At 43.9% G+C, this 22,376-nt stretch overlaps 1 protein-coding gene across 1 annotated transcript in view; it reads left to right on the top strand.

Annotated features, from left to right (window-relative positions):
- Positions 1-22,376, top strand: part of CCDC170 (coiled-coil domain containing 170) — a 252,752-nt gene that overhangs the window by 75,732 nt on the left and 154,644 nt on the right. Inside the window, exon 9 of the mRNA XM_086926876.1 lies at positions 15,644-15,844. Coding sequence (XP_086783002.1) covers positions 15,644-15,844 — 201 coding nt within the window. The remainder of the gene's footprint in view (positions 1-15,643; positions 15,845-22,376) is intronic.

Raw genomic sequence — 22,376 nt, 5'->3', positions numbered from 1 at the left:
GGGCAGAGGGGGCAGCCTTGTCTGGTCTCCCTAGCGACAGGGAAGGGACCTTTAAATGAAGCGTAGTCTAGCCACAGGGCTGGAACAAAGGAGCATGCCCATGAAGCTAAAACCACAGGGAAGGCCTAGTTAGTCCAACTTCGGCCTCAGGAAGGACTACTCCATGGAGTCAAATGCCTTTTAGGCATCCAATAACACTACTGTTCCAGGGAGCGTTGGGGAGATCCTGTGTAATACTGCAAATATTGTCCTTAAATCAAGTGAGGTGGACCTTTGTGGGACTAAGCCTGATTGGACGGGAGAGATAATCTGCTTCATTAATAAAGATAATTTGGTGATGAAGGCTTCGGCTAAAACCTTATGATGAAGATTGAGGAGAGAGTGGGGCGGTAGGAGTTGCATAATTGGGGGAGGGGCGGAGTCTATGCCTGGTTTCTGTAGAAGCGTGAGCACAGCTTCTCGCAGAGTTGGCGGTAACATACCTGTTTGAAGGGATTTAGCATACATGGCAAGGAGATGAGGTGCTAGTTCATGTTTATATGCTTTGTGGACTGCCCCAATGAGGCTCTCTAAGCCGGGGGCCTTGTACCCATCAAGGGCATCTAAGGCCAGCATGATTTCCTTACAAGTGATAGATTTACTGAGGAAATGATGTTGATTGTCATATATCCACACTATCTCATTTTCTGCAAGGTAATCAACAATCTGTCGTGTCGCCAGAGGAGCGGGATGAATATGGTTGGTCATCATTGGGCAGGGGCTTAGCCCTTATGTCCGCATTATCAGAGATGATGTAATCAGTGGAAGATTGCTGCTTGGTGATGTAGCCGCTAAGATGGTTAGGGCAAAGCAGTCATGCCAGTGTGCGTCATTCCCCGTCACTGTATCGTCTAACAATGGCGTGTTTACCCATATTTGCTATTTCACTATTGGCCAGGTCTTGGAATTCTGAAATGAAGTGCAAGTGTCTGTAGATGTAGAGAACAATGGGGTAGTGAATCCTCTTCATCGATATCTTCCAGCTCAGATTTGACCCGAGCCTATTGGGAACGTATATCGCACAAGATGCCCCACATGCTTGGAAATACATACTCTGAAGATTTAGGCCTTGAATGCCTCCCAAAGGGTGATCTGGGTTGAGACCGAGCCAGCACTAAGGGTAAAATACTCAGTGATTGAATCGTGTATTTCGGAGAGGAAGACTATTTCATGAAGGGCCTCCCCTGGGAATTGTCAAGTGTGCTCCAGGCTGCCTCCATATGGGATCTACAACACTAATCGAACAGGGCAGTGATCTGACAGAGTATTTGGTAAATGCCAGACATCAGTTGTCCAGTGCATGACATTTGCAGAAAGAAGACAATAGTCAAGTCTTGCCCACTTGCCATGGGATGCAGAATTTAAATGTATAGTGAGGGGTAGATGAGTGACGTGCACGCTAGATGTCTTGGAGTGTAGAGGTTTCAGCTATGTCACAAAGGACCTCCAGGGTTCATAGTTTACCAATTGCTTGTATACTGGTGGAGACCTCCAACGGGTCCTGAACCTGGTTGAAGTCTCCACCCATAAGGATAAGTTCTGCCTCTACCTGACCCATGAGTGAGTATATATTCTGATTGGGGCGTATTGATATTGGGGCCATAAACATTTATCAACAAGGTCTGCTAGTCAGCCAAAACACCAGCTAATCTGATGTAATTACCGTATGGGTCAATGAAGCTGGTATTGAGGGAAAAGGGGATACTTTGGTGGATAAGTATAAATACCCCCCTCAAATAAGTGCTGTAACAGGAAAAAATATTGGTGTGCGCCCCATGGGAAGTGAATGTGTGGGAACTGCAGAGAGGAAGATGGCTTTCTTGGAGGAAAGCTATTTTGACCCCATGACAGGATAGATATGAAAGGACCTGTTTCCCCTTTCACAGGTTATTAAGGCCACATATTCTACTTGAGGAAAGCAACTTCTGCTTATCTCTCCCTGCCTTCACATGATGCCATCTAAAGGAATGATATGCAGGAGGTTGTGCCATGTCTTTAGAAAATGCAATAGGTATCCATTAGGCAATAAAAAATAAACCAAATAAAAACATACAAAATCTAAATACCTTCCCCCCACCCACACTACATGAGAACACCTCCAGCGAATCACCACGGCAAACAGAACAAGAATAAACATCCTTTTAACCAACATTGTGGTGCACACCTCTGGGAGGAGGTAGCACTCTGGTTGGCATTGTCCGCATGATGAGTGATACCTGAAAACAAAGGATAGGATCGCAAATGTAATACAGAAGGTGAGAGAAACATTAGCACTGCATTAAAGCATAGAGAGGGCAGATACAGTGTTATCTCTCACAGGGGGTGCCCGTGGTGGCTCTGTTTGTGATAGGCATAGGCAATGGGAAAAACAGCCATCACACAGGAAGAGACTGCGTTGAAGGGGTCTAGGAGTGGAAACCCTCCGATGTAGTGTGCCTGGAAGAGGAGTTATTTGCAGTTGTTGCTTGCAGAAGGCCTCCGCTTCAGCTGGGTTATCAAAAAAGGCAGCTTTCCCATTGACTTCAGTCCGTAAACGTGTGGCATGCAACATTGCATTTTTGAAGCCTAGTTGGTGCAGTGAGTTTTTGACATCATAGTACTTGCGGCGTGCCTCCTGGACACGATGGTAAAGTCAGGGAACAATGAAGTGGCGGAGCGCTGGTATTGCAGGGGGCCATGTTCGCCTGAGTACAATGTTTCAATAATTGAGGAGGTGTGTGATGATCGAGCGTGTGATGTTGGGACACCTGCCTGCCTTGGACGTTTCTACCATTAGGCAAGACTAGGCGGCCGCCAAGGGCTGCAAAAGGGGGCAAAATGTGATCAATACAAGTTCATTTATATCTAATGCATTAATTCTTCTAGCCTGGATGACAGAAGGAGAGAGAGATGGTAGTAAAAGGGAGAGGGCAGCATTTTTCAATTCTCGCCTTGGGTGGCAAAACACCTAGAAATGGCCCTGCTGCATGCAGTCTCAGACCTAGTGATCTATGTGCACGTTCAGCCATGAATTAGGAGCGCTGCTTCCTCTGCGGGCTCTTTTTGTTTAATTTTTATTTTTACACATTTTTATATATCGCAAACTCAACCCAAAGGTATTGCAGCTCTTTTCACCATCCCCCACATATTAGGAGTGCTGCAGCTCACTCTGCAGGCTCACATAGCCTAACTCAACCCGAAGGTATGGCACTGCTTTTCACGCATGTTAATAATCAGCTTAGGTGTTGCTCCTCATACTCTCCTGGTTCCTGCGCTTTTAACCATCCCACCACACATTAGGAATGCTGCTTGCTCTCCACAAACTCAACCCAAAGGCATTGCAGTGATTTTCACCGTCCCGCCACACCTTAGGAGTGCTGCTTGCTCTGCAGGCTTTTTTTGTTTAATTGATTTTGCAATTTTTTATATAGCGTGAACTCAACTCAAAGATGTTGCAGCACTTTTCGGTGTCCCGCCACACATTAGGAGTGCAGCAGCTCACTTTGCAGTCTCTTTTTGTTTCATTTTTTTTTTACAGCTTTTTCTTCTTTTAACCATGTGCAACAGGCCATTGCATGGTAGTTTCAGGACTATTGTAGCCTCTACCTTTGGTCAGATATGCTGTTCGATGTAATGCACAGCACCACTGCCCAATCTCGAGATCAGGAGTCTCGTCCTGCCAGGCTCACTTTATTACAGTCTTTAGTATTATTTTAAACAGCTCTGAAAACACGAATTATATTCCACTGCAGGATTGTTGTAGAAACGCATGTAGGGTTTTGTGTGTCATAGCGATGGCAATAAATATGAGCTTGGGTATACAGAATAATTTAACAAGTTCACAATCATCATCAAACATAATATTTTTATGATAAGAACACATCTCTTAATTTTTCAATCTGTTATTTATATAAATTGCAAAACACAGTTTGGTCAGTCAGCCATTTGAAAACATTGTTTAGTCCTAAACCTTCAAGCTACAGAAGAGCACCACAAGCTGTCTACAATGAAACTGCCAGAAGTAGGCCGTTTTTTTAGGTCCAGCCTAGACAGCAAATGCACTGTCTGGAAGATATGCTGCAAACACACAACATGCATCCAATCCTCACCACACAATTCCATATCATACCACAAAATACAATAGCACACCACAGAATGTAACTCTTAATACAAACTACTCCACAGCACAGAATACCATTCCACATAGTTACTCTCCATAACACACAATCCACTCCACATAAATCCAATACCACATAATTAGTGTCCACATAATTCCACTACACACCATGCCACATAAGTCAACTACACAAATCCATTCCACACCACAAAATTCCACAACTAACAATTCCAATTCAACCAACATAATTCTTCTCTACACCCCATACATCCACTCCACTCCAAAACAAAAGACATGGGTGAAAGACATTGTCACTTACAATGCAATAGCTCTAACTCCCACAAATATGAGACAAATTGCATTGCAAATGCTTGTCTTCACTATAGCCTTATAGCCCACTGCTGAGGGCTAGCCCGATGTCAATGGTCACTTCCGATAGTATTATGTACTAATCGTTTCATTATTGGAGTGATTCATTAATGGACATGAGAAGGCATATTGAAAAGACGGATCCACTGAGGTCTTATTATGAAGCTATACACCTTATGAGAGAGCATTGATCTGCATTGTGGCCATAACCTCCGGTAGAGCTGAATTGCAGTAGTTGTTCTTTACCTCTGGGTGCAGTACTACTTGGAACTTTAGTGCTCACCTCTAAGCTCCGGGACCGCAAGGAAGCCGGCGCGGGATTGCGGGACTGCGAGGACCAGCATTCTCAGCTTCCCCACAGTTGGTGCCTCTTCCCGCAATTCACCCGCCTGCCTGTGACTTCAAAACTGCTCACATCCCCCGATTCGCCAGTGCCGCTTGCAGCAGTTGTTCTTTACCTCTGGGCCCAGTACTACTTGGAACTTTGGTGCTCACCTCTAAGCTCAGGGACAGCAAGGAAGCCAACGCGGGATTGCGGGACTGCGAGGACCAGCATTCTCAGCTTCCCCACAGTTAGTGCCTCTTCCCGCAATTCACCCGCCTGCCTGTGACTTCAAAACTGCTCACATCCCCCGATTCGCCAGTGCCGCTTGCAGCAGTTGTTCTTTACCTCTGGGCGCAGTACTACTTGGAACTTTGGTGCTCACCTCTAAGCTCAGGGACAGCAAGGAAGCCAACGCGGGATTGCGGGACTGCGAGGACCAGCATTCTCAGCTTCCCCACAGCTGGTGCCTCTTCCCGCATATCACCCGCCTGCCTGTGACTTCAAAACTGCTCGCGGCCCCCGCTTCGCGGGCGCCGCTTGCAGCAGTTGTTCTTTACCTCTGGGCGCAGTACTACTTGGAACTTAGGTGCTCACCTCTAAGCTCCGGGACCGCAAGGAAACCGACGCGGGATTGCGGGACTGCGAGGACCAGCATTCTCCGTTTCCCCACAGTTGGTGCCTCTTCCTGCAATTCACCCGCCTGCCTGTGGTATATATTTACGCCCCCCTCACGCAATGCGGGATGCGCGCCGGGCAAAGCCCGGGCCAAGGGCGGGCCCGTTGTAGCCCGTTAGAGCCCGAGTGAGACCGGACCGGGCCCTCCCTCTTGGTCTAACTTGTGTTTTCGTGGTCAAGGGACAAGCCTACCCGAGGATGGCCGGGCGGGAGAGCAGAAGAAACCTTACTACTACGGGCGGCTCTGTTACAGATACTTTGGACAATTTCTTTATTAGAGCTAATTCCGTGCTGTCTCACGAAATAATTTTACTGGAAAGACGACTCTCACATGAGATCTTGACAGCCAAGAGATCGTCCCTGGGCCTTATAGCAGATGCACGAACGCCGGAGAGAGTTCCACAGGCGATTGACTCTGATGTCTCCGAGCTCGGCTCAATTGTAGCACCTATTTTAGTATCTAATGATCATCCCTGTACAATGAGTGGAGAACCCTCTCTATTACCTGCTCTAGAAAGCAATCCGCTCCCAAATTTGGCCGATATCTTGGCAGTTGCTAGTCCTGTTAGGCCAAATACTCAGCAGCTTAGGGGGAACCGGGAAGGGGCGATACCAAAAAGGAAACGCAGGGCACAAAAGGCTGCAGGGAGAAAGTCTAAACTAGCCACACACTTTAACTGTCCTGACTTGGGAGGGGGGGAGAGGAGATGGAGGCCCCCATAGCTATAACTGTACCATCTACTCCCACAGTACTCACCCTACCGCACAGGCAGATTCAAGGGGATGTAAGTGTGAGTAATACTCCACGGGAAAGGGAGGATCCCTCATCAGCAATCCTGACCTCCTTTCTGAAAGAGATGCTCAATCCTTTGGTAGCCAGACTTACTCAGATAGAGTCAAGGCTATTAAACATAGAAAAGGTTTTAAAAGAATCAGACAATTTGAAACTAGATAAACCGTTAAAGGTGGGGGGCAGAGGCTCCAATAATCAGAGAGGGATGCCTTCTACGACCATTAATTTCCTACCAACTACTGGCCCTATTCCTGTGACCTCCACCAATAGTAATGTGGCCCCTCCCGCTCTACCTGGTGCCCCTTTAGCAGCCCCTTTGGTAACCCCCTAGTAGCCAAAAATTCTATGCTAAACAATATTCCTGCATTCCAAGACCGCAGTAATCCTATTGAGGGTCTGAGAATTGATCTACCGCCAGATACAAGTCCTTTGGTAGTGGTTCTAGCGGGGGTCCCCAAGCTAAACGATTCAGCAACAGAATCGTTTTCCTCTCTTAAAAATAAAGTGGTGGAATGGTTGAATAAAAACAGACTGTTCCCCCCGCAGATCTGTAGTGAAATACTGATGGTGCAAAGAGTTTCGTGGGTGGGCCCGATGACAAAAAACCTAAATGGTGACTGTATCCTGGTTAACTTCAGGGATCCTAGGACGGTCACACATATATGTGATTGGCCTTATCCTGACTCATCGACTTCTATTTCATCACTCCCACTAGCCTTCTTTTATCCCCGCCTTCTTCTTTACCAATTATTTCTGGGTTGGATGGGGATTGGGCGAGAGTGGTAGCTGGGAGGGCAAATAGGATGTGCAGGGACAGGCCCGTTCCACCCCCCTCCTTCCCCAATATTTTCATAACAACCGTTTTAGATATTTGGATATGGTGGATTGACATAAACATAAGTATGTAGCAGTCAAGGGACCAAGGTTGAGGGAGGGTCCAAATCATACATGCACCATGTCCATCAGGATAGCCACGGATAATCAGGCGGTGGGGAGAACAGGGAGAAAGCGGGGTATAAACAATTCACTAACCTCTGCAGTCTGGTCATCCCCAAGCATTCCAGTTAACCCCACCGTTGATTCTGGCCAACAGAACCATTCTGTCACAAGGGGAGTTGCGTACAATGACCCACTAAAACCTGGGCCCCCTAGCGTTCTATAAGAGCAGCCCTCATGCAAAGCTAACCCAGGGACAATGACGATATTGTCATAGAACCTGGCCGGTCTGCCCAACAAAATGGCCTGTCCTGAGTGGGGTTCGTTTATAGATATGAATGATGTATGTCTCTTCCATGAGACATGGGCCAGAGAGGACCAATTTTGGAGTGGCTTTGTTTCTTTTAATGTCCCGGCACGATGGGGGGGGAAGGGATGGATGTCAGGGGGCCTTACTTTCTTGGTGGGTTCACATTTGGGATGTAAGGCAAAGCTAGTGAACTCCCAGTTAGATGATGTACAATGTGTAGTTTTGGAATGGCCGAATGCCATTAAGCTAGCGCTGGTCAATGTCTACTCTAGACCTGTTAACATCACTAGCGAGTCAAGAACGATAGAGGAGCTGTCCTTACTTTTAGAAGCCATCCCTGGTGATACCCCGCTTGTGGTCGGGGGCGACTTGAATTGTCAGTTCGAGCCCCTGGCTGTTCTGAGGGATGGGGCATTATTAGCAGAGGACGACTATTGGCGAATACCAGGCACTGCAGCCCCTTTGCCAAAGTCATGGACGCCCCTGGCTGTACAAAATATGGCGCTTATGCTTAACCATTCAATTAGGGCCTGTAATGGCCGTGTGCAATCAGACATTCCCCCAAAATGCACATTTAATAAATATGGTCAGGAGTCACTCCAGGACTATATTATGGTCAAGACCACTCTTTGGCCTAGAGTTATTGATTTCTCAGTCAGACCCCGAGTAGAGAGCGACCATAACGCATTGGTCCTGGAACTATCTCCTCCCGGCCTGGGAATGGTCTCACGCAACAGGAGCAAGGATCAGGACACGGGGTGACTCTATCAAATGATAGATGTAGAGTTAGGTGGGATAAGTTAGTTACCCACCCCGGAGACGTTTGTAAATTGAATGCACGGGCGGTCCCAGTTCTGGAAAAGGTGGGCGCTTTAATTGCGCAACCTTTATTCGCATTACAGTATGTTGAGCTCTTGGCTCTTCACGAGGACTTAACGTGTAGACTGGGCGATATATTGAATCCTCGTGTGACCAAGAGAGGCGTAAGGGGGAATAGAACATCTTGATATAATGCTGCCTGCAGTAAGGCCAAAGCCGGTTACTCCTGTCTTTGAAGCAAAACTGTAACAAGACACAAATTCGAGCCAGGAGACCAGAGTATAAGTCCATAACTAACTCCGCCAAAAAAGAATGGGACTAAGATAAGTGGGATAACCTAACCTCCTCCTTGGCGAGCAGAGATGCACGAAAATTTTGGGCAATTGTTAATACAGGGTCCGAAGTTCCGAGCTCTGCAATAGAGCCAAATATAGCAAGCGAAGTGTGCGAGGATCATTCCCGGGCATTGTATGCTGGGGAGAATGGGGATCCAAGGGGGGACCCAAGGGCGACGTGCACAGACCTGACTCAACAATCCCAAGTGATTGATTTTAGCATAGAAGAGGTCAGTGCTGCAATATCCAAACTTGCGATTGGAAAGGCCCTGGGGCTGGACAAGCTCCCGGGTGATCTTTTCAAGCATGACTTGGCCATATGGGCTCCATACCTCGCAGTTATTTTTAATGCAATATTAAGGGGAAAGGGTGGTACCCTGCACTTGCCTGGGCGCAGAGATTGTCCCAATATTTAAGAAGGGCTCTCCTCTGCTCCAAGCCAACTACAGGCTTATTGACGTACCGCAGAAGATTTTTTGCAAGGTTAATACTGGGGCTGATACAAGATTGGATAGATGATAATTCAATCCTGAGTCCCTTCCAGGCGGGGTTCAGAAAAAATACATCTACTATGGACCAAATCTTCCGCCTGCATTTGCTATTCTGGGAAACTGTCAGGGCGGGTCGCTATACACGGTTTTCGTGGATTTGCACGCCGCCTTCGACCTGGTCCCACGAGGTAAACTTTGGGCAGTTCTACACGAGCTTGCCACGCCCCCCAGACACCCCCCCCCCCCTGCCCCCCCTCCCCCCAGTTACTGAACATTTTGATAAGGCTACACGAGAAGAACTATGCCCGGGTTAGGTACGGGAAAAGCGGTTTGCTGTCCTCAAGTTTCCCCGTTGACAGAGGGGTAAGGCAGGGATTTTGCCTCTATGTCAACGGGGTAATTGCCCATCTGAATGGCGTGCCAAATACGGACGCACCGAGACTGGCTGGCAGGAGGGTGCCTGCGATTATGTTCGCAGACGACACCCTCCTGCTTTCAAAGTCCCCAATGGGAATCCAAGGGGTGTTGGATGGCTTTGCGGCATTTTGCCTGGAACGGGGGTTGGAAATCAACGCGTTAAAAACTAAATTCATGATTTTTAACCCCCCGTCATCCACCCGAACACCGCCCAGTATTGGCTCAGTAAGATTAGAGCGGGTGCAGAATTTTTAGTATTTAGGGGTAACCATGAATGAGAACATGACCTGGGAGCTCCACCAAATCAAATCGCAGCTCAAACTCGCCCAACTTACTGGGGGAATTGCGAAGCTGTACAAGACATCTGCCTATAAACCCATTGCACCACCTCTGGAGATATACAAAATGCAGGCAAGGGGGGCGGTTCTCTATGGCGGGGAACTTTGGGGCTACTCATGTAGGCCGGAGATCACCGTCACTGAGAACAAATTCTTTAGGCAACTCCTGGCGTTGCCATCAAGCACTCCCCTCTTACCCTTACGGCTCGATTTAGGCATTAAATCGATAGAGGAGGAACTGGGTCTCAAACCATTGAGATTCTGGCGGAGATTGTGGATAACGCCAGAGCTCGTTAATTATAGGCAGGAACTCCGGAAAATTCTAAGCCTACAAAACCTTGGGAGAATCCCCTGGCTTATGTATATCAAGAGAGAATGTGGGAGGCTGGGAATACCTTTGTTGTGGTCTGACCCTGAAACAGCATGTAATGCCATCTCATGTAAGAATCTGGCCACACTCTTTAATATCAGCAAGCTTTCTGCAGCTCTGCATAAATTACAGAGCAGCACTCTAACAGAGTCTTTTACAAAAGTTAAAGACTTCTATCAGTTTGAAGCCGCGTTTAATAATATTTTCCCAATTTTAACAAGAAAATTATATCTACAATGGAGATATGGTAGGCTTCCAGTCAGAGCTTTTACCAGTAAATGGGCCCCATCTATAGCGAAAAACTGCCCTGGTTGTACATATGAGTCTGAAAGCGATTTGCATGTTCTGTTCTTTTGCCCGGCACATCAAAAGTATAGAAAGTACTGGATTATACCTGTATGCAAAAATTTGGGCTATACTAATTGCATGCAGGTGTATAGAATATTGAAAACAGATTTATCCGGTTATATTGTATTTGCTGTTGCAAAACTTTTGACAGCCATGTGGCATAAGCACAGGTTTTTAATAAACCCTGCGTAGGAATAAATCATTTACATGCCCTCATGGCTTATGCAAGTTGCACAAATGATTAGACCTATAAACTGTATTCTCTGGGTTTTTACGGTTTTATGTACGGTGTAGATCTGATATTTATTCCCTTCGGTAATATAGATATTGCTTCTTTTTAATATTATGTTTTTTATAACAAATGTTTTTTATGTATTATGTGAATATCTTTTATGGCTATATAAATGCCGAAATAAAGATTTTTTGAAATGAAATGAAATGATTTAATAAAATATATGTAGCATTTCTGCACTGAAACAACAAGAACTTCATTTAATAGAACTGTGTTTTACTGTGCTTGACTCAGCTAAACCATGACTTCAATTTGTTTCCTATGAAAGCCATTACAACACTTGTGTTTTCATTCTTCTGTTCACCACACATAAACAAAATGTGCACTTGTAACTCTTTGTTGACATCCTGTTCTCGAAAGCTAACATAGCAGAAGCTGCATTCGATTGAGCCTTATGATAATTCCCTATACTGATACACTATATGTTTTGATTAGGTTTTTCTTTTTGCCTTCTGTATTGCACTTTGAATTAGTCAAATAAACCTTCATAGTTTATATTGTATTTCTGACTTTTGGAGATTTATTTGCTTTATATGCTATTTATTGATCTTGTATTAAGGGGAATGGGTGGTACCCTGCACTTGCCTGGGCGCAGAGATTGTCCCAATATTTAAGAAGGGCTCTCCTCTGCTCCAAGCCAACTACAGGCTTATTGACGTACCGCAGAAGATTTTTTGCAAGGTTAATACTGGGGCTGATACAAGATTGGATAGATGATAATTCAATCCTGAGTCTCTTCCAGGCGGGGTTCAGAAAAAATACATCTACTATGGACCAAATCTTCCGCCTGCATTTGCTATTCTGGGAAACTGTCAGGGCGGGTCGCTATACACGGTTTTCGTGGATTTGCACGCCGCCTTCGACCTGGTCCCACGAGGTAAACTTTGGGCAGTTCTACACGAGCTTGCCACCCCCCCTGACCCCCCCCCTGCACCCCCCCCCCCAGTTACTTAACATTTTGATAAGGCTACACGAGAAGAACTATGCCCGGGTTAGGTACGGGAAAAGCGGTTTGCTGTCCTCAAGTTTCCCCGTTGACAGAGGGGTAAGGCAGGGATTTTGCCTCTATGTCAACGGGGTAATTGCCCATCTGAATGGCGTGCCAAATACGGACGCACCGAGACTGGCTGGCAGGAGGGTGCCTGCGATTATGTTCGCAGACGACACCCTCCTGCTTTCAAAGTCCCCAATGGGAATCCAAGGGGTGTTGGATGGCTTTGCGGCATTTTGCCTGGAACGGGGGTTGGAAATCAACGCGTTAAAAACTAAATTCATGATTTTTAACCCCCCGTCATCCACCCGAACACCGCCCAGTATTGGCTCAGTAAGATTAGAGCGGGTGCAGAATTTTTAGTATTTAGGGGTAACCATGAATGAGAACATGACCTGGGAGCTCCACCAAATCAAATCGCAGCTCAAACTCGCCCAACTTACTGGGGGAATTGCGAAGCTGTACAAGACATCTGCCTATAAACCCATTGCACCACCTCTGGAGATATACAAAATGCAGGCAAGGGGGGCGGTTCTCTATGGCGGGGAACTTTGGGGCTACTCATGTAGGCCGGAGATCACCGTCACTGAGAACAAATTCTTTAGGCAACTCCTGGCGTTGCCATCAAGCACTCCCCTCTTACCCTTACGGCTCGATTTAGGCATTAAATCGATAGAGGAGGAACTGGGTCTCAAGCCATTGAGATTCTGGCGGAGATTGTGGATAATGCCAGAGCTCGTTAATTATAGGCAGGAACTCCGGAAAATTCTAAGCCTACAAAACCTTGGGAGAATCCCCTGGCTTATGTATATCAAGAGAGAATGTGGGAGGCTGGGAATACCTTTGTTGTGGTCTGACCCTGAAACAGCATGTAATGCCATCTCATGTAAGAATCTGGCCACACTCTTTTATGTCAGCAAGCTTTCTGCAGCTCTGCATAAATTACAGAGCAGCACTCTAACAGAGTCTTTTACAAAAGTTAAAGACTTCTATCAGTTTGAAGCCGCGTTTAATAATATTTTCCCAATTTTAACAAGAAAATTATATCTACAATGGAGATATGATAGGCTTCCAGTCAGAGCTTTTACCAGTAAATGGGCCCCATCTATAGCGAAAAACTGCCCTGGTTGTACATATGAGTCTGAAAGCGATTTGCATGTTCTGTTCTTTTGCCCGGCACATCAAAAGTATAGAAAGTACTGGATTATACCTGTATGCAAAAATTTGGGCTATACTAATTGCATGCAGGTGTATAGAACATTGAAAACAGATTTATCCGGTTATATTGTATTTGCTGTTGCAAAACTTTTGACAGCCATGTGGCATAAGCACAGGTTTTTAATAAACCCTGCGTAGGAATAAATCATTTACATGCCCTCATGGCTTATGCAAGTTGCACAAATGATTAGACCTATAAACTGTATTCTCTGGGTTTTTACGGTTTTATGTACGGTGTAGATCTGATATTTATTCCCTTCGGTAATATAGATATTGCTTCTTTTTAATATTATGTTTTTTATAACAAATGTTTTTTATGTATTATGTGAATATCTTTTATGGCTATATAAATGCCGAAATAAAGATTTTTTGAAATGAAATGAAATGATTTAATAAAATATATGTAGCATTTCTGCACTGAAACAACAAGAACTTCATTTAATAGAACTGTGTTTTACTGTGCTTGACTCAGCTAAACCATGACTTCAATTTGTTTCCTATGTAAGCCATTACAACACTTGTGTTTTCATTCTTCTGTTCACCACACATAAACAAAATGTGCACTTGTAACTCTTTGTTGACATCCTGTTCTCGAAAGCTAACATAGCAGAAGCTGCATTCGATTGAGCCTTATGATAATTCCCTATACTGATACACTATATGTTTTGATTAGGTTTTGCTTTTTGCCTTCTGTATTGCACTTTGAATTAGTCAAATAAACCTTCATAGTTTATATTGTATTTCTGACTTTTGGAGATTTATTTGCTTTATATGCTATTTATTGATCTTGTCTTTAGGTGCTTCTTAGCAACTCATTGCCTCATACTTGCTTTAGTTTTAATACAATAACACAGTCCCTGATTCTGCATAGGCGCTTTGTCTGATGTCAACACCTATAGGGGTAGAAGCTGACCTGCCCACCTCCCCGCCCGCTTGGAGCTCTCTCTGCTTTGGTGCCATTGACAAGTAGGTAGCAACTGCTGTGACATCATGACTACCAAGTGATCTGTTTGACCTTCAGTCACCTTTCATGGGAAAAGGAAACCTGATATTTAACATTGCAGTATACTGCATGGACTACCTTCCTTAGTCTCTGGCTGGGTATCCACCCTGCCTTTTCACAAATGAAAAAAGGAATGGGACAAATAACAAGCCTCTGAATGTTCTCATGCTGAGATGATGACTGAGGTGAGCTTGGCGTCATTTGGATTAAATTCAATTCTGACCCTTAGATTGGCTGATTTGACAGGGGGTATAAAGATCCTTGATACCAAGAGTGTGTGCCATTGTGTGAGGTCTAGCGAAATGTCAAGTATATACTTTTGTTTACTCTTTCTGTAGGCCTGAAGGCCTATGTCGTGCTGCTGCCAAGAAGCCTGAATTCTACCTGGTAAAGTGTGCCTCAAGGAACTGAATGTGTTTGGAACTGCAGTGCCCTGTCTGCTACTGCATGCCTACATTTCAAGCTTACATCTTACTGCTGATTCACAGAAAGACTGCAAGAACTTTTCTTTCCTCCTTTTCTGTTAGCTAGGGCACCGATGGAACAATAAAGTCCTGAACTGCATGGAAATGCTATTCATCCTAGGAAGGAAATGAGCTAGATCACTTGTTACAACTGACCTAAGTCTCTTTCAGTTATTAAATCCTAGTATGTGATCCCTCATAAACTCTGAGAGACTGTCAGCTTTTGTGGGAATTATCTTATGCCGTTCAACCCTTTTGGCAATGGGCTTTCTTGGAGCTAGAGCTTGAACTGCTTCTTCTACCATCTGAGACCACTGTGAAGCACTAAAATCTGCCTCATCTTCTAACTGAAGGGACCCAAGCCCTAGAATCTTACTCTTTAACATCTGCATCTCCTTAGGACACTGTTTTACATCTAAGTCTCAATCGTGCTCGACAACAGACCTACCAATTGGGGCAAGGCATGCCATCCTGGGTCAGGCTGAGATAGGATTCTTTTTGCAGAGCCCTTCAGTGTCAGTCCAGACAATTATTTGCTCCTCGACCAGTTTCCTGCATTATGAAGGATAAACCAATTTTTCATTATGTTCCCCAGATTTCTATTGTTTATTACTAATAAGCTTAATACTAGCTTGTGAATGTCTGGAAGGTGCCTTCTATTCTTTTTCTCTGTAGGTCTTGTGCCTAACTCATTCCAGTGTACTGATTGCCCAGGCGAGATACCTTTGCCTAAATTAATACAAACACATGATATGGAACTTAGCTCAAACTCTCCTGGTGGCACTTAGATAAACACACTGCTTCCAAGCTGAGTGCAGGATACCTGCCCCTTAATGGGCAAGATCAAAAAAGTCACACAGTTTTTCATATGATTCCATTACATTAACAATTCTCTTATTTATCAGAACAGCGTTCTTGTTTTTGGTTTTAAAAACACACGTTGTTTATTGTTATACTATGTTCTTTTTGCATATTTATCTGACATTAAAATTTCTGTATTGATTGTTTTTCTAGATGGTGTCACAGCTGGAAACCCGTATATCCAAACTGAACGAACAGTTACAGAATCAGACCGATTTGCACCAGGAAGCTCTAATAAGAGCCAGGAAAGCTGAAGAGCAGCTTGAGGACATTCAACGTCAAATGAAGCGCATGGAGGGAGAGCTTGTTTCTGGTGATGTGATGAGAGACAGCCTGAGCCTTGAGAAGCAAAAGGTAATCATAATAGTTTCTTTATTTCTTAGCACATATTCAAATGTATGTTAAGTGTAAGAGATTGGTAAGAAAGTAAAAATACAAAATCATAAAAATTCCAAGAAAGAATTGGAAAAATATAGTTCATTTTATTATGCAAAGTTGCACCACAATGACAAAAATCCAATAAGGAGATACGGAGATATGATTTTTTAAAGTTTTAAGTAGAACTAACCCATAAAAGCACAAAGTGCCAATGGTAGTCAAAGGTCGAGATAGCCAGGACCTAGGCATAATTTAATGCTGACCACAATTGAGACATACCAACCAGTTTCATCCTGGTCAAAGATTTTATCTCCTGACTTTAGTTTTGAAGTCCCTATCCACTGCAGGAGTACACTTTAAAAGCTCCAAGGACCTCAGGGGAGGCATTTGGAGTCTCACATGGTGATAGGCAGAGACCACCCTGTATCTAGTTGACACTGATTAACTGTGCAGTTGCAGGAAAGGCCTCTTTTGTCTTGTTGTATCCCTGTAGCTTGAAGACATAGTCAGCATTATTACCCTTGTTGTCCATTACTTTGCCCCGGGTACAAGAGGGAGAGCCTGTCCAAACTTTAGTGTTCTTCTCAGGTCTAAGACTGCAGGTTCAGTCATCTTCTGTTCTTCCACAGGTCCAGGAGTGTTCTGAAGTGGGTGCCTGGAGAGGCCCTATTTATGCCTGGCACCAGCTTGTGGGTGAGAATGACTCCTGTGGACTCCCTAATTAATTAGGTAATTTTCCCAGGTCTAAAATATCCCCTTTGGGTATTGTCAGGATAGCCGAAGTGTTTGCCCACACTAAACTTGGGCTCTGAGTGCTGGGGGTGTTTGTGGGGAATGTACTATGGTAAGGCTAAAAAAAGGTCCAAGGTGACCGTACAGAAAGGGCAAATTTACAGCATGAAGCAAATCTAACATGAAGGTTCTATATATGTCAAACCCACACAATGTGATCAGAAAAATGCTTACAATAAGTCTAACCACTGGCAATCACTCAGGAAAGCAGTCAAACCTATAGTTATTTTGCCCACTATGCCTCATCAGTTTGAACCCACCCATATCCATATGAGTCATGAACTTGCTTCAGTGGAACAGTCCAGCCCCAGCAGCCAGACAAGGTCCTCCCTGAACCAGGAAAACAAGCAACCAAACACTGGTTTTGCACTGAATGGGGCACAGTGAGCATGGGATCCATGTCTGGGCATACCCTTGCCACTTAGGGCTGTAAATCAAATAAATAAAAGGTGATGAGATATATGTTGTCATCAAACACAATCACTAGTTTTTCGACAAAACAGTGATAATAAGTCAGTCAATAGTTCTTTATTCAGCCAATATAGACCATAAAATCACATATAAAAGCATAAATATAATATAAAATAAACATTTTTGTACATATGTAGTGGTTTCAATAAATGGCATAGGATGCTCGTTCAACTGGAACCTGACAACAAAAACCTCAATTTTGGGTCCTCTATGTTAGCAGGAAGTAATTAGGCCACCTAAAAAACATCAATCTAGTCATGTCAATTAATATTCCATTATGAAAGTTCTTTTGAGTGATTTGCAATATTGCACTAGTTTGTAGTTTATAACAAAACATTTGCACAAAGTGCAAGTGCAATGTCACAGTACCAAAAACACAAAGTGAAAACACCAGCCATCCCCTGTCCTGACCCTCAAGTCGGTATCCATGAAAAAATAAAATATCACAATACAAATGTTAAAACAGTTAAAACAAACAACTACGTTAGTTAAAAATTTGCAACCCCAAAACATACCAAGGGGGAAGAAAGCAGTTGAATATACAGCAGGGTGGGCCTCACTTGTAGAAATTGCAGAAAATACAAAATGTGTAATGTCTTGCTCAGAAAAACTGTCATAGAGCATGATTTTATGCCTCCCGGCTTTCAAAATCCTCTAGGGAAAGCTAGAAACCAGTGTATTCTATTGAACCTGAACCTTGTCAGTAAAAAACCATGGTGAGCATTGTTAACAATTGACAAATAAGGTTACCCCCGGAGATATGTTTTCTGCACTATATATTGCTTCACAGTTGGTTTAATAAGTTCCCTTTCCTCTCTTTCACTTTGCCACTTGGCTAAAAGCATGGTTTTTATATTCTGCATCTCCCTTGGCCGTAATGGACTCAGATTGGTAAACATTGCTTAACAACCTGCACTCTTCAAAATATCCCTGACGTACCGGAGCCATGGCATAAGCAATGCCCCCACAAGTGATCTGCAGTCCTTAATCACAAGTTGGTTTAAATTTGGAGTGGGACTAGACCAAATCTTGAGCCATCGCATAATAGGTGCCAAAGCAATTAAATCGGAGATATAGCCTAATCTAACCTTCTCATGAACCATAAACGATGGAGTAATAGCAGGAACGGTGAGGGGACTGCCATGAATTTATTTTTAACCACCTGAAGCTCTCCCACATCTTTATTCCCCAAACCTCACACCCATAACTTTCCAATGGAATACACTTATCTCGATATACCTTTAAGAGGGCTTGCATCAGTTTGATCCGGAGTCTCTTGGCAAAATACATTGTTTTACCTACTGGCCTCATTAAAGTGTCCTTTTTGAGGACTCTTTGGGCAATCCAGGACCCTCTATCATCGAAAAGTACCCCCAAATAGGGGAAAGTCGCGACTCTGGTGAGTTCGACACCTTTATCAAAAAATATAATCCCATCAGCCTTCCGACGGCCAATCATCATAGTGTGTAATTTAGTGTAGTTGGTTGACAAATCTAAAGAATCCTATTAAATGAGATGGGGGTGCGCAGCTCACAAAGTCCACGAGTCAAAGTAGATGAGAAAAGTCACTTCTTTATTTAGAAAACGATTAATTGTAAGAACACTCCGATTTCATTAATCAGCCAACTCGTTTAGCTCCCAAGCAGAAAACTTCTCCAGGGCGAAAAAATGCACGCAATCTCTATTCACCACGTATATATTTGCAGAGAGTGCCAGTGCACGCTGAGCCACAATGTATCAGACATCGTATTTGGACCGCTCAGTGGATTCAGTAGTAACCTGTTGTGTCTTATGACGCCTCCACTGAGTTGTAAAATCAATTTGTGGTAAGCAGCCTGAAGACGGTCAGATGAAGTGGTTTTTAAGTTTCCTGTATTAATGATGTAACCGACAGCGCATGCAAATCAGCAAAGCTGCCGAATTCTGATGCCCATCAGAATTCAGCGGTGCAGGATGCAACGGACTCAAAGATTTATGAAACGACAAGACACAATGCAATACACGTGGCTTTGCTGATTTGCATGCGCCGTCGGAGGGGCTTGACGAACCTTGTATAGATATCGGTTCTCCATTGCTTCCATCAGAGTCCTAATAACTAATTGCAGTTTGGACCATCTTTGAATCCATTTCTGGGATAGATCAAATGATAACCTGAGCCTTTTTCAACCAATGCAGATTTGATGGGACGTTTCTCTAATTATCTTACAACCACTGCTTCCGTCTGTCTCCTGACGGTTACATAATTAATACAGGAAACCACTTCATCTGACCGTCTTCAGGTTGCTTACCACAAATTGATTTTACAACTCAGTGGAGGCGTCATAAGGCACAACAGCTTACTACTGAATCCCCTGAGCGGTCCGAATACGACGTCTGATACATTGCGGCTCAGCATGCACTGGCACTCTCTGCAAAGATATACGTGGTGAATAGAGACTGCGTCAACTTGAATGTTTTCACCCTGAAGAAGCTCTCTGCTTGGGAGCGAAACGCATTGGCTGAATAATGAAATTGGAATGCTCTTACACTTAATCGTTTTCTAAATAAAGAAGTGACTTTTCTCATCTACTTTGACTCGTGGACTTTGTGAGCTGCGCACCCCCATCTCATTTATTAGGATTCTCTAGATTTGTCAACCAACTACACTAAATTACACACTATGATGATTGGCCGTCGGAAGGCTGATGGGATTATATTTTTTGATAAAAATAAGTGACTTTTCTCATCTACTTTGACTCATTGGACTTTGTGAGCTGCACACCCCCATCTCATTTAACCTACTTTTGATCTGGAGCACAGATACGCTGCTCAACGGCTGGCGTAGGGGTTGTCTGCACAGCGATCCTACATTTGTGAACTGGTGTGAGGTGCGGCTTCGAGGTACTGCCGTTGCTGTTCTGTTCTCCGGTTTTTGCAAATCTAGAGAATCCATCAAATCAATAAAGACCTTCAAGAGCATGCTGGAGGCCCACAGTGATCCATGCAATCAGGACCGCATCATCTGCGTATAACAATGTAAGGAATACGTTTATGACCTACCCTGGGATTATCCCTATAAGCAGCTATGAAACAACCCCCAAATTATTAATTTATAGGGTAAATAGCAGAGGTGTCAAAATGCATTCCTGCCTTACCCCCCTTCTGTACCCACCAGAAGGCAGCCAAGCTGCCATTCTCATCATACCTTGTTGAGGCAGAGAGATTAGAATAGGAGCTGTAAAAAAGCCACTAGCTCAGCTTGCATGCTCAAAACCAGAAGAAGAGGCCAAAGCTTGGATCTGTTCACACCGGTCGAGATCCATAAAAGCCATATGCAGACAACTCCCCTTAGCTATAGTGTATTTGCCCACAATCAAACACACGGGTTCAACGTCCCTCTCCCCTACGTAAAGCAATATTGTAGCTCAGACATTACATTGGTGTTATCAAGCCAAGAAGTTAAACGCTCCAGAACAACCTTCCTCAAGATTCTATAAGTCAAATCTAAAAGAGAAATGGGGCGATAACAAAGCGAATAATCCCTCGTCCCTTTTTTAAAGATTGTTAAAATAATCCATTAGACCAAGATGATTGGAAACCACATTTACATACTGCGTTAAAAACGTGAGTCAGTATCTTGGTCCAGGTTTGGGGGTTGGCTTTATAGATGTCTTGAGGAACTCCATATGGGCCCAGCTCTTTACCCCAACTGTAGCAGAGATTGCTTCACACACTTCTTATGTACTAAATGTCAGTGATAAAATGTCACTCCCAGGTACCCACGAGGTATCAGAGCCCTCCATATCCCTCCCACTATGCATCCCCTAAAATGGGAGACCAATTTATTGGTTCCAGTTCTCTCTTGGCTTGGAAATACAAGCTAGCCATTCACCTAATAATCAACATTCTCAGGGCCTCTCCATTCCCATTTTAATGGCCCCTGAATGGCGGCATTTGTAGTAAATGTTAGAACTGCTGGTTTATTTAATTGTCTAAATTAGTCCCCATTGTCAAATGTTGTTCCTCATCCACAGGCTGTTTAAGATTTGCTGACAAATACACAATTACACCCTGAAACTCCTCCTATTGAATATATTTCACCTTTGGTCTATTAAAATTGTCACCTTCTTCCTCCTCATCATAGCTAGTGAAAGACCAGGAAAAGGAAATAGACGATGGGAAAGTACAGGATCGCCGCTAGGAGCCCGATCCAGTATTTGAACAACACTAGTTCTCCTGATGCTTGGTAAAGCCCTTTGAAATAGATGTCACCAACTATTCAACCAATGCAACTAGTTCTCTGATATGGTGCTAGCAAATCTTTGTCTCTGACAAGAAAGCTTCTTAGAACTGTCATAATGTCTTCATTCTCCTTGAAGAGTAGGTGATTTATGCTCTGCTTCCTTGATTGCTTTCCCCACCTTTTAATTAGAAGTAATGCACACTGCTTCCACTCATTATATATAGGCCTCCTCGTTCTTATTTTTTTAACCCTAAAAAAGCTTTTTCTTTTTTTATTAAACAATAAATTGTATCCTTCTAGAATAACATTCAGTTCTGTAAAAGAATGTTATCACTAATAAATTTCAAAAACATGTAGTTTATTACCATAACACTCATAAATAGAAAGAATGAAAATATCTCCCAATTTTCTTTGAAACTGCTTGCGGCCCACTTGAATAAACATGTCAATGAGAGACACTTTTAAAAAATGCCTAATCAAACCAAACTAGTTTTTCTTTGTTTACCCTACTGTGATTCACACAGCAAGGCCAGCCTCACCCTAATCTTATTTGTGTTCTCAAATTTGAATGCTTCCCATTGTTTCATAACATAGGCCCATGCACAGATAAAAAGATAAGAGTCAGCTGCCTAACCATGCATCTCTCCCTCCCGTAGGACGATGAACCATCAGGGAGAGAACAACATACTGGCTCCAAAGTAGTGGCTTCCACCGCATATAACAATGCTTGTGGGAATTCTTAAAGAGGGCTCATGCAATGCTACTCTCTAGCTGCCTGTCAGCCCTTGTGTCTGACGAACCAATGCTCCGGCAGGCACACATTTTCAGAGAAAATCCTTCACAACATCAGACCAGTGCACTGTGTACCAAAAGAAAAATGCCCCAGAGGGATGCACAATAAATATTCAGGAAGTTCTATGGATATCAGTCCCCTTTACATAATAAAAGGAGAGGGGCGTAAACCATAATAAATAGAGAAGGAAACTTTGAGGAGGGCTGATTGGTGGGGATGCATCACCTCTG

Source organism: Lissotriton vulgaris, chromosome 6 (genome assembly GCF_964263255.1).
Source record: "Lissotriton vulgaris chromosome 6, aLisVul1.2, whole genome shotgun sequence".
NCBI classification, from domain to species: domain Eukaryota; kingdom Metazoa; phylum Chordata; class Amphibia; order Caudata; family Salamandridae; genus Lissotriton; species Lissotriton vulgaris.
The sequence above is the reverse complement of the archived record's forward strand: the minus strand, read 5'-3'. Positions and strand labels throughout refer to the sequence as shown.